At 64.0% G+C, this 13,136-nt stretch overlaps 1 protein-coding gene across 3 annotated transcripts in view; it reads right to left on the bottom strand.

Annotated features, from left to right (window-relative positions):
* Positions 1-13,136, bottom strand: part of LOC117643744 (homeobox protein homothorax) — a 135,841-nt gene that overhangs the window by 90,363 nt on the left and 32,342 nt on the right. For all 3 annotated transcript variants that reach the window (XM_034382813.1, XM_034382814.1, XM_034382812.1), the window contains exons 5-6: positions 10,507-10,557; positions 8,347-8,544 (exon numbers count right to left, since the gene is read on the bottom strand). In XM_034382813.1, the coding sequence (XP_034238704.1) occupies positions 8,347-8,544; positions 10,507-10,557 (249 nt within the window). The remainder of the gene's footprint in view (positions 1-8,346; positions 8,545-10,506; positions 10,558-13,136) is intronic.

The following is a 13,136-nucleotide window of genomic DNA, read 5'->3' on the forward strand; positions in this document are numbered from 1 at the left end:
CGCCGTTTCCCGCTCAAACCGTTCGGAACGCGACGACCGTGCTACGGCCGTTCACCCCTCCGGCCTACGGGCCTCCACCGCGTTTTCGCCGCTGTCTCTCTCGCACCTGCACGGGCCGCCCCCTGAGTGCGAGGGAGACAGAGCGACGGAACCGCCTCTCGGAATCAGTGTGCTGGACGCTGATTAGGAGGCGTCGCGCACCGCCCACGCCGCGGCGGTGGCGACGCGACACCTCGGCGCCGACGGCCAGGGCCAGGGCCGCCACGGCCACACCGTCTCGACAGTGATGAGTGAGGCGACGCAGGAATACATTAAAACTCGATCACGGATCACCGCGGCGACGCGACGCGACGCGTGGCGCACGACACGCACGCCCGCCGTGCGTGGAGTGCAGAGGGAGGCCCCTACAGTGGCGTGCCGGTCATCACGTGGTCGAGGTGCTGGCCATCGTCAAGCTGGCGGGGGTGCTCGACAAAGTGACCGTCGACCAAGTGGCTGTCCGTGGTCTCGGGGGGTGGTATCGCGGCGTTGATCGTCGCGGTGGTGCTCGAGGCCCTGTCCGTCGTCGACGCGCCGCAACCGGAACCGCCCCCCCGGCCCTGCGGGGCCCTGGCGCCGTAAAAGCACACAGACACGAGTTTACGCCGATAAGGTGGCTGTAACACTTTTGTCTTGACGCCCCGGCCGTGGCCGTCGAGGCCGTCGAGGCCGTCCGCCAGGAAGACGCGAAAGCCCCGTCGCCCCGTATTGAGGCATCGAAGCTGTGCGGCCCGTAAAGCTGGAATGGTGGAATGCAGCCTTTACTGCCTCGCCAAGGGGCTCTCCGAGGGGCCCTCCGGAGGGGGCAGGGCCAGGCAGGGCCAGGCAGGGCGGCCAGCGCGCACCGGACCTCGCGGACACCGAGCCGGACGCCCGGCCCGGACTCCCTGACGCCCTGCCCTCAACAAGATTATGGCCCACATAAAGGCAGCCCGGGCGCTCCGAATAATTTACAATCACGCGGGACACACACACGCACTCACACGCACGCACGCACGGGCTCCTCAAACAATGCGGTGCGTTAGGCCTAGGTGTGGCCACACGCCGCGGGGCGCGGCGGTGCGGGGCGTCACGGGGCTCCGCGATGCAGCGCCGCAATAAAAATACTTCCGTGAACGATCGCCAATTAGCAGACAATTAAAAGGCCGGCCGGGATGCTGCGGTGGCGTGCGGTGCAGTGCCTCGCAGTGCAGTGCCTCGCAGTGGAGGGGCCGCCACCTTCTCGCCTCGCCTCGCCTCGCGGGCCGAACGGTCCGAACGAACCGCCTCGCCTTGCCAAGTCGTCATTAGCGATCGCCGCGGTGCGGTGCGGCGCGGCAGCTGACACCGCGTTGCAGTGGCTCGGCTCGGCGCGGCTCGGCGTGGCTCGGCCGCGCTCGAACGCGGCTAAGACCCTGCGCTGTGCTGTGCTGCGCCGCGCCGCGTCGGTCGATGAACCACTCATTACAAGGGGCATGGCGAGGAGTCCCGCGGGCCGTGCCACGCCGCGCCGCGCCCGGCCCGTTGAAAAATGGCTCGGACGCTCTCAGCATTGTTTTGGTGAGGCGGGGCCGAGGGCCGAGGAGGCACAGTGCGCAGCCATTGCGAGTCACGGCCCCACCACGCTCCGTCGCGTCTCCGCCTTCGTCCAAAACAACTGATCCCGGCCGCGCTCACCGTTCCGAACAGTCGCTCTGTCTCTCTCCCACACCTGCGGGACACCCCGCGAGTGCGAGAGAGACAGAGCGACGGGCTGCGCAATCAGTCCGCGCGGATTAGCAGCTGCTTGTTAATCTCTCGGCGCCTCGGCCCTCTAATCCGCGAGGGCCGTGCCAGGCCATGCTCGCCATGCTCGGCGACGTCCAGGCCTGACCCAGATTCGCGCCTCCACCCGCCCGGCTGCCAGCCCCGCCAGCCCCACCGGGGTCGTGCCCGGTGTGCCGAGCGCCGAGCCGGGACGCTGCACACCGAGAACAGAGGAGCGAGGCGCGCCGAGGCTACAGCTGTTGACATTGGAACAAAATGCTCGGGCGGCCGATTGGTAGATAATCGCACATGCACACGACCACGGCGAGGCGGAAGGGGCACAGGACGGGGCGAGGGGCGCGGGGCCGAGACTCAGGCGGGGCACTGCGGCCCAGCCTGCCTCGCTGGAGGCACACTGGAGGCACGCTGGAGGCACTCATGCAACACGGCAACCTTGACCGCGCCGGTGTCTTTCCGCGCACGGCACCGCGTCGAGCGAGCGGCTCGCGAGAAAAAAAACGCCACGATGACTGACCTGGCCAACAAAACTAACGTCGTCTGCCCATTTTCAAGTCAATTCGGGGGACCAAAATTCGGGGCGTGAGTCATCACGGTCGTTATCGCAAGGGACTGCATAATCGGTCCACAGTGTGGTGTCTCACCGGGACCCAACCGGCGAGCGGGCCAGATCCACCTGAGAGCAGCACTCGCACACACATACTCGCTGGCTCTCTCTCTCTCTCTCTCTCTCTCTCTCTCTCTCTCTCTCTCTCTCTCTCTCTCTCTCTCTCTCTCTCACACACACACACACACACACACACACACGACTGGCTTTTGATTAGGCGGGTAGGGAAGGTAAGGAGAGACGAAGAGCGAAGAGGATAGCTAAAGAGAGAAAAAATAACAAGCAACTCATCTCCGACTAAAACCCTGTGGGGTTCACCGCATACCGGGACGGTCGGCCGAGGGGAGAGGGGAAGAGGGGGGGGGGCTAGCTCCCCCTGCCCCTCTCTATTTCTGTATTCCGCGTGGGTACGCCGGGCCAGACTCGGAGAGCGCATTTCACGGCATCGAACTGTCAAACAAAGACACGCGCCTCCAAACAATTTTTTATAATTATCATTTTTCCCCGCTCCCCGAACTGGACTCTATTTAAATCGCCGTGCTTGTTTCCGCCCGCGGCGCCGCCAGAGGAAGTCGTTCGAAAAGGGCCTCAGCACTCCCGCGGGACGCGAGCCTCTCCTTGCGCACACGGACACACCGCGTCGTGGCCGCGGGGGCCGCGCGTAAGCCGGCGTAAGCCCACCACGGACAGCAAAAAGCGCCAAAAACTCGCTCCGTCTCTCTCGCTCCCATACGGTACGCCCCGTGCGTGCGAGAGAGACGGAGCGACACTGCTCCGAGTCAGCCTGCGGGGCGGAGAGAGAGAGAGAGAGCGTTCGAGGAATTCCCTCGGATTCATCGTCGCGCTTATCACCGAGGCATCGAGCGAGGAGGAGGCGGTGGAGGCCCTCAACTCGGCCGGCCGAGGAGGCCGAGGCGGACCAATATCCCCAAAGCCTGGCGTCGTGCCGCCTTGCCGCCTACACTGCAAGCCCTTGTGCCGTTCGGCCGTTTGGCGCCGTTTGGCAAGGACCCTTTTGCGCGGCCAATCGGCCTGCCTGCCTCTGCCTGCAACACGGCGTTAAACGACGAGCCACGCAACGCGCGGGGCGGCGCGGGGCGGCGCGGGGATCGAGCGCCAGCAGGGGGCCAATGAAAACAATCCGGGGCCGGTATTTGTGGGATCAACCAGCACGCCGGCCGAATCCGTCGCTCCGTCTCTCTCGCACCGCCCCAGCGGGGCGCCCCGCGAGGGAGCGCGAGAGAGACGGAGCGACGCGACAGCCGCGCGGCGTTCGGAATCATCCGTCTGCTGCAGGGGACTAAGAGGGCCGAGGCGAGCAGCAAGGACACGGGGAAAAAACACAGTCAAATCGAGGCGGGTACCTGCACCACCTATCAAAGGGACGACGCTTCGAGAATGCAGGCGTGGAGGAATGGGCGAGGAGATGAAGAAGAGGAGGAGGACGACGACGAGAGAGCGCTACGATGTTGCTGCAGCCCGGGGGGGGGAAGGGAGAGACGTCGGGCCCCATGACATGGGCCAGCCAGCTAGTTTGCTTTTTGTCTGGCACGGCAGCAACAACAACAAGCCGCACTGGCGTGGACTGGCGTGGATGAGCTGGCTGGACGCAAGGCGGACACGGCGCGGGGCGCCTAATGCACGCCAATCGGAAATTCAAATGCGATTGCCGCAGAGGCCGTCCTCCGTACAGTCACGCAAATCGATCCCCCAAAGGGTGACGAGGCTGCTTCTGCAGACACACACCCCGCCTACCTCGCACGCAGCAGCACGGTAGCTGCGGGGGGCCTTAGATAGGCCCTTATCTTAAGTGCACGAGCAGTGAATGGGAAAGAACAAGGAATAATCCGGCACCGCGAGCAAAGCGCGCTAATCCGCGCCGCGTTACGAAACGCGTGATAAGCGTTGCACCCAGCCGGTTGACGCAATCGTTTCAATGAGGGGAAATTATTTACAATTACTATTTTTGGGAGTAAGGGAAGGGGTTTGTCCCGCCGGGTACAGCACGAGCCGCCGCCACCGTGAGTCCATGTCGTCGCCCTGTCTCTCTCGCACTCACGGGGTGCCCTGCAAGGTGCGAGAGAGACAGAGCGAGGTCGCGTGGCACGCAGGGGTAGCAAAACGGGGGCATGAAAAACGGCCCGGACAACAACAAACACCACCCCGCAATTGCGAACCAATTTCACCGGCCGGCCTCCAGCGTGCCTCCAGCGTGCCTCCAGCGTGCCTCCAGCCCCCACCTCGCTGGAGGCTGCAGGCAGCCTGCAGGCTCCGCGCTGGCTGGGACGGCCGGCGGCGCAGTGGAGGCCGCGGAGTCTGAGGGTCCCCGTCGAAGCCCGCCCCGCCCCGCCCCGCCCCCGTTGCGATCCTCGTCCGGGGCAAATCACAGGGCGTACACAGCTGCACGGCGATTATGATAAAAACACAGCCACATAAATCATCCGGTCTGTTCCGGCGTCTCGTCCCACTTCGTCTCACTTGCACCCAGAGCAGAGCGGGGCAGAGCGCGGACTTGCAACAGAGCGCGCGGGGCGGCAGACCGGCCGGCAACTGGCCGCCAGGCACATTCCGAACAGTGCTTTCGTCGCTCCGTCTCTCTCGCACCCCCTGCGCGATGCCCATGCGGTGCCGCACGAGTGCGAGCGAGACAGAGCGACTCGGTCCTCGAATCGGCCTGCAGCGCGGCGCAGCGCGGCGCCTCGGATAATAACAGTGTTTTAGAAGGGGCGGGGACAAGGTGGGGGCTGTTTGGGGGAGGGGGGGGGGAGGTGCGAACGAGGAGGGGGTCAACAACGAGCAAGCCATCATCCGGGGGCACGTGGCAAGTAAATTGGAAAGTCAGGTGGGAGGGGCGGAGACGGCCACCTTGTTGGCGCTCAGGTGCGAAACGCGTGGCGGCAAGAAACTCGACGGGAAGGCGCCAAACGTCGGCGCGCCGCGTCGAACCCCCGCGCACCGCGGCGCCCCGCGCGCGTGAGAGTAAAGAACTAACTCGTCGTTCTGGCCACAATTAATTCAGCCGGCCAGGCCAGACGATGAGTGTCGACATAAACTACTTGTCGACGGGTCATAAACGACACGCACGGTAGCAAGGACATCGATAACACGCCTATGAGGTGTGATCCAAGCTACACACACACAGACATGTCGTGTTTGTTTGTGGACGATAAAGTGGAAACATATCGCAGGCATCGCGCGCCAAGCGAAGAGGAACACACGAGCAACAAATTGGGATTTCTGTTTGAATGACAAACGTGACGAAAATCCGTCCTTTCGAGGAGATAGTTTGTCAGCAGAGAGAGAGTACAGTACAGTCCTGGCAAACGAATAAGAAAGCACCATTCCCTGCTCTCCCCCTTTCTGCTCCCGCCAACCTCACGGAGAGCGTCGCCTGGGCGATAGACACGTGTACATGACAGATAAAGCGCCGTGCCCAGAGTCCACGGTTCGATTCCCACCGCCTGCTTGCCCATTCCGTCCGCCGCGCCCCCACCCCCGACGCGTCGCTTCACTGTGTGTTTGTCTGCACGCGCCGCAGGTCCTAACGACGCTGGCGCCGCGCCAGGCGGACCGGCACGACCGCGACGACGGGGACGGGGCGTCGTCGGCCACCCCGCGGCCTCGCCGAGCGCCGCGCTGCATCAGCAGGGGGTGCATCACGACAACGGGGGTCACCGCCGCCACGGGGGCCGCATCCGGGTCGCTGTCTTCCGAACGGGGTCACCCTCGACCGGGCATTTCCCACCGATAACCCGAAAGCCGGAGAGGAGCGCGACAGAAGCGGAGTCAAAGAACCACTTTCCGCCCCGCCTGCTAATGCGACTGCGCGCAGAAATGCGCAAAGCGTCAAAACAAACAAAACCGGGAACGGCATCGAGGCGCTCGGGCTGGCCGGCCTGCTTGGAGGGACACTGGCCAGAGTGGGAGAGGAAAAGACCCCGAAAAAAAAAGCAAACACGAAGGCGGGAGCGAAAAGTCCCCCACCGACGGCCACTCCCCGCGCACAGCAGCACAGCTCTGTAATTGGTGTCAATTTGCAGATGTGTCGCATCACTCACGGACGGACAGACGGACAGTCGGACAGACAGGGCGGCGTCAGTGAGGGAGGCGCCCCAGTCCGGCAGGGACCACACCACCCGCCAATAACTTATTCAATATCAGCAAGCGGAGCCGAGCGGCAAAGCGGAGCGACCAGTGGCGGCGCCCGGCGCCCACGCCACCCCTGTCTCCTGAGACGCCCCTGCCGCCGCCGTCGCCGGCGTCCCCGCGTCCCCGGCGTCCGCCACCGACTCGGGGGAGGCGGGGGCAGAGGCAGGCCGATGAGCGCAATAAAAGCAAGACAAAGCTTGTACGCTTTCCGATCAAGTTATTTGGGGGAATGGCACTGGGGCGCGGCGGGGCGGGGGCGCGGCACATCTCGCGTGTGTTTTGCATGCGCGACGCGGCACGCCTTGGCACGCCCCGCCCCGCCCCGCCCCGCCACGCCCTCACTGCCGTCTATCGGTGATTCAATGGGATGCAACCGCCCCGGCCGTTCCGTCGGCCCGTCCGCGTGCCTCGCATGTCGGCAAACTGGAGCAAGCAGGGAGTGGAGCGAGAGCACCTGCCCCAACGCAAGTCACCGCCCCGGAAAATTGGCGCGACAAAATTGCGGTTATTTGCGGGTAGCTGAGCGTGCCCTTCAGCCTTCGGCCGACCGCGGCCTGTCTCTCTCGCACCCGCACGGCGACGGAGCGACGGCTGCGTGCGTCCCGACCGACGCGGTGAGTGCACTTCGCAGCGCGCGCAGCGCCTACACGCCGGGCTTCACCTCGCCCGCGACGCGGCGCGGCGCGGCCCCCGTTCGAACCCCCCGCTGTGAACAGCGTCGCGCTGTCTCTCTCGCACCCCTGCGGAACGCCCTGGGGGTGCGAGAGAGAGAAAGAGAGACAGGCGCCGTTCGGAAAGAGACTACTGGCTGCGGCCCATAGGACGCACGCCGCACGCTCCACGCAAAAGCACTCAAGTATAATTACCCTGCCCTTCGGTGCCCTACGGAGCCCTACGGCAGCGATCCAAGCGGCGGAGCGACGCGGGGCTAAGCTGCCGCGTCGTGGCTGCCGTGGCCCGTGGCGCGCCGAGCGGGGATCTGTATACAACGCCGTCCATACCCGTCCCGGCCGTGCCGGCCGTCCCAGCGCATTAACAATGCAATATCACTCCGCCGCCGGCTAAATCGATGAATAATCTACAAGAAGGAACACGGCGGACGCACAAAAAGGAGGAAAGTGCAGCCAGCCTCCCGGCCTCGGCGTCGCGCGGCCCGGCTCGGCGCGGCCCGCCCTCGCCGGCCCGCGGCACACCCCGGCTGCGCTCGGCCGCGCCGCGCTCCGCTCGAACCGGCGCTTGCAAGTGGTACGGGCCCGGTGCCTGCCTGCCTGGTCAGCGTGATCACAGTCAAGATGGCGGTCGACGCGAGGCTGGGGGACCAATCAAACCAGTCTTGCACCGCGGAGCCGAGCCGAGCCGAGGCGAGCGCGGGCAGCCAGGCGCCGCCACAGCCCCGCGACAGCCCCGCGACACGTCGGCAGGCATGACGTCGGGGGCATCGAGATGGCGCGCAGGTCAAGGCACACGGCCCTGACTCTCCGTGCAGCACACTCTCTGTCCCTCTCGCACTCACTTCCTATGGGTGCAAGAGAGAGCGACTGCAGCGTCACACCACTGCACCTGGAGTGTTTCCATTCCAGTGTCGCGGCCTGCTGCAGCGCCACGTGCAGCCACGTTTCCGCACCATTTCCGCCTTCGTTTTGGCCGTCACCCTGTCTCATGGCGAAGACTGGCTGACACGCTGTAGGAGCTTTTGACGAAACAGCCACCTAAATTTGCGACGAAACTCTCGTCCTTTCAGTGATGCAAATCTGGCCCACTATTTCGTCATAAAGTGACCAGCACACGTTTTTACAGTGTCGACTTACCACGTCCGGCGTGCTGGCGCCGTCGGTGTGTGAGGTGGAGTCCGCGTTGGAGCGGGCCGTGTCCGTGCCGTTGGTGGAGCTGCCCATCTCGGGCAGGGGTTTCGACGAGTCCCGCTCGTCGATGACGAGGTCGATGGGCATCTTGCCCTTCAGACAGCTTATGTACCGATGGCAGAAATTGTCGCAAAGCTCGTGGACCTGCGGGCGAAAAAAATAAACAGTTCAAAATTAGACACTTTTCTTGGAAAGCTTGCGCGCGCACGGCGGGTCGCTGCGAGCATGAGTCCCCTCGCGCCACCACACCAGTTGAACAAAAACGCTAGCTAATCAATTCATGCGAGTCTGCCATGCCTGCCTACAAGACCGGGGCCGCCAATAAAAACAAACCCCAAACGACGAATCAAACCGACGCATAAAAAATGCCTAACGCATTTCCATACAGGCAAGCCCGATCCCTCCTGGGCGCGGTGCCAGGCAAAAACACGGCACACACTCCCGACGGCACACAGACACACACACACAAGCACGCACGCACCGAAATGGATTCCAAAAGTAAAGAATTCTGGGGGCCGAGCCGGTCGGCCCACACGAGGCAGAGCCGAGGCAGAGAGGGGCGGAAGTCGCGTAGAACGACAAAACAACCAGTGTGCCGGCCCGACGGCCCGACCGCTTGACATGTTACGTATAATGAGTCTCCCTGTCGCGTCCCGTCCCGGCCGGCCCCGCTGACTCGTCCACCACGGACACCACTCGGCCTCATTATCGAGATTTGATTTGCGAGGTCGGCCTGCCTGCTTGTGGGGCGGTGGCTGCCCCTCGCCGGGTAGACCACACGCACGGCGGCCAGGGCCCCGTTCGGCCCGGTCGACGGCCACGTCGTCGGGGGTCTTTATGTGCTCCGGGAGGAGTGCGGTTGTATCGGCGAGCTAACAAGGCAGCTGGCCCTGCCCGGCCAAGCCCGGCCCGCCGCGCCGCCAGCTGCGAGTGTGTGAGTGTGTCAACGCGAGCCTCTAACGGCAGCGCCGGCCAAAGCCGGCAAGAGCCAGAGCCAGCGACAGGTGCAAACGGCGGCCTGCAAGGGTGAAGGCCCGAGCCAATGGCCCAGCCAATGGCTCAGCCAATGGCTCAGCCGCCAGCTGGCTCTCTCGCGCTTCGGCGTCGCGCCCTACAGACTTGATCTTTTTGACTTGAAGGCACCGCAGCCGGAGTTTCCCGTGCCCTGGTCCACTGCGGCGGCTCGTCACCACACCCGAAGTCCGCAGTCCGGCTCGGCTGGGCCAAACGCCCCGCTTGATTTACAGTTTTAATCAAGCGGGAGCGCGACCGGCGTAGGGACGGCCAGGCCAGCCAGACAGACGCAGACCGGCAGCGAGCGCGCCGTCGCGCATCGGCCATGTTTTGCGCGCCGCGCCGCATTCCGACTAGGCCTCTAGCGAAGGTGGCCGTCAGCGCGCGGTGCAGGGCCGGGCCGGGCAGACCGAGCAGGCAGCGCGCACAATCTAATAAAACGCATATCCACGTGCAACCCCTGTCTGTCACTGTCGCCGCGTCGTCGCGCCCGCCAAGACTCCCGTCGGAAAATGAACCCCTTCCCCCGTTTCAATAAGGCACCGTCATTCCGAGCTAACACGACGCAAAAATTCCCCGCGACCGGCGACGTTTATTTAATACGGGGGCAGGCGACGCGGACAAGAATGTCGAGCTTGCATAGGACCGGCGCGCCACCGCGAGCCGCCACGCCCCGCGTCAGCGCCACCCCTCCGGCCTCCGGGTGGGGCGGGCCAGGGGCGGGCCAGGGAGCGAGAGAGAGGGGTGCGACGCGACGGGGCGTTGTGACGAATCAGAGGGCGGCCCGGGCAGGCCCGGCGATGGGATGGGGCCGAGAGCAGCCCGCTTGCAATAACTGAGGGATGTGGACAAGGAATTAATGTCGGACGAATCGCGATGGCGCGCGCCGTACGCGGCCCCATTCCGAACGCGCCGTCTCTCTCGGGGTGCGAGAGAGACGGAAGACTTGAAAACTATGTCGTCCCGGAATGCCTATCGCGTCGCGCAATGGCGCCTGCGTGCTCCGCGGATATATTGCACCCCTGCCTGCCTGCCTGCCTTGCGCTGGCTGCCCCCCAGACCCAGCAGCCAGCCTCGCACTCGTGCACTCACCTTTTCGAGTTCTAATAGGTGAAACCGTAGGACCTGTATCGCCTGCACCATCTGCAACAGAGCGGGACACACATATTAGTATAGAGCAACCTTAAACAAGGGCGCAAGCCTCATTGCAACCGGTGACGGTCACAAACAGAACAACACACACACCAAAATCATAATTTTAAATTAAAGATTCGACTAGCGTTGTATTCCAGTTGATCTCTCCTGCAGATTGTTGTACTACAAAAACGTTGAAAGAGTTTTAGTAATTTAGATTTGTTTTGAATTTTTTTGGAGTGTAGTTTTGGAGGGGCCGTGCGGCGCCAAGCATACTTCCGCTTTCGTTTCGTTCGTGCCTTAGGGGCCGTGGGGCCCCCAGCGCGAATAGGGGCTCCTTGCCGAGCAGGTCCGGACAACAACACCGATACCAACCCGTCCGACCTGCTCGCTCCGGGGTCCTCGCCTCCTAGGAACCAGATCACCGCGGCTATGACTGATTGATTCATTTCATGATGGATCAGCGTGGCTCTGGGCCCGGTGCAACACACACACACACACACGCACACACCGAGCCTGTCCCTGCTTTTGGCCTCCGCGTCCAGCGCGCGGACACAGCAGGCTGCTGCAGCAAGGCTTCCGCCCCGCCCCGCCCCGCCCCGCCCCGCGGTACGCCTTTACACGCAAGTGGGCGGGGCGTATAACAAATACATACGCCGCGCCAGGCCGGCGGGGCGGGGCGGGGCGGGTCCACGCAAGCCGAGAGCATATGTGTGCATCATTTCGCATGCACCATATCAGAGCCCTGCTGCCCAGTCGCCTCCGCTCTTAGCGACTCAATCAGAAACGGACCACGCCCGGCACGCCCGCTCGTGTGTGTGCGTGTGTGTGTTTGTGTGAGTGTGTTTTGTACAGGACCACGTGGGCGGGGCGGTATACACAGCCCGGCCGGTACACTCATAAATAGGCGGCTAATTATGTTAATAAATGAGCCATATCGCTAATGATACATCGGCAGCTAATGGCGGCACCGGTGATGTCAACAGACCTTCTCCGCCGACAAAGACACTATGAGAAATTCATCGGACCACCGGGAGGCGGACGCAGCGCGCGCCGGCGCGCCGCACGACGGCCTGCATGCGTGGTATGTGGGCTGTCTCTCTCGCACTCGTGGGGCGGGCCGTGACGGTGTGCTGGCTGCTGGACAGAGTCGAGAGCCCCGTGAATCTGGACAGACATGGCGCGGCGGTGCTGACGGTGCCGCGATGCTGCGCGGTGTGCCTCGCGCCACCAGCTCCCTCGCGACAAAGTGGTTTTGCGTGTACCGCGGGAGTGCGGGGTGTGCCAAGATAAAGGGTTGACGGCGAGGGATGGACGGACACGGGCGGACTGACTGTCGTCGGGCGATCGTTAGATAGGCCAGCAGCAGAAAACAAACCGACCAAACCGGAGCAAAATTCAGCGACCAAAAAAAACCGACTCCGGGTACTACACTAACAAATCAGCTGTTTGCTGTTTCGAGCGTCGGTCCCGATTAAAATCGAAAGAAAAGAAAAAGAGTATGTAAATAGCGTCTAATTACTGCGCGTGTAATATAATGATGCGCCAGATAGCCATCGCCTGCCGCGGCTTGCCGGCCTAGACTCGGCGATTCGGGGCTCCAGTGGCGGTACCTCGCCGGCTAGGCTCCATTCACAATTTATGCACCTGAGAACCAAGGCAATTATGAAGTCATCGCGGACGGCGCGGACGGCCTCCAGGAGGGCGTCCGAGGCGCGGAGCGGCGCGGAGTCAGTCCCATGACCCGGGAGTCCTCCACCGCGCCGCCACGCCGCCGGGGACACCGCGGGGTCCGCGGGGCAGAGGCGGTTCGGTTCGGTTGGGTCGCATGGCGTGGCTGCGCGGCGTGGCCCGCGCGCCCGGTCCGTCGGACTGTCGGACCGGCTGGACAAGGCGAGCGGCGGCGTTGCCGCGTCGCCTCGCCAAACCTGGCCGGCGCGGCGTCGCTGGGCGTCGCCGGGCGTAGCGCGGCGGGGTCGCCGTCAGACGACTTGGCAACGCCGCGAGCAGCCAGAGATGACGAACAAGGAGGACGACGACGAGGCTCGCAAACGCCACACACGGGCCGCGCACCGCCACCACGAGGTGCGCGACGACGCCGTCCTCCATGACGGCGTTCTCGACGGCCAGGACGGCCGGGGCGACGCCACGGGGCGACGCCGCGGGGCGAGCGGGCCCCAGCCAGGCGGGCCCACTACACTGGGCGGGCACCACGGCCAAATTATCATGTTGTAGCGTCCGTGCGCCATGGCGTCCATGTCCATGGCCGTGCGAGTTCCCGGCGTGCCCGGCCGGCGAGTAGGTGTGGCCTAGTGGACGCAGATACGCATCTCGGCGGCCTGCAGTAAAAGTGGCGGGAGAGAGAAAGAGAGAGAGGGAGAGAGGGGAGGCACCGAAGGGGTTACGGACGGCAAGCCCAGGCAAGCCCAGGCAAGCCCAGGCAAGGCAGGGAAACGACAATTATCTTTATCTGCCGAATAAGTGCTGGCGGCCGGACAAGGCGCGGTTTCAGAACATGGCCGCGCTCCGTCTCTCTCGCACTCGCAGGGAGTGCCGCAGGGGTGCGAGAGAGACGGAGCGACGGTTCG

Source organism: Thrips palmi, unplaced genomic scaffold, assembly GCF_012932325.1.
Source record: "Thrips palmi isolate BJ-2018 unplaced genomic scaffold, TpBJ-2018v1 HiC_scaffold_17, whole genome shotgun sequence".
NCBI lineage: Eukaryota > Metazoa > Arthropoda > Insecta > Thysanoptera > Thripidae > Thrips > Thrips palmi.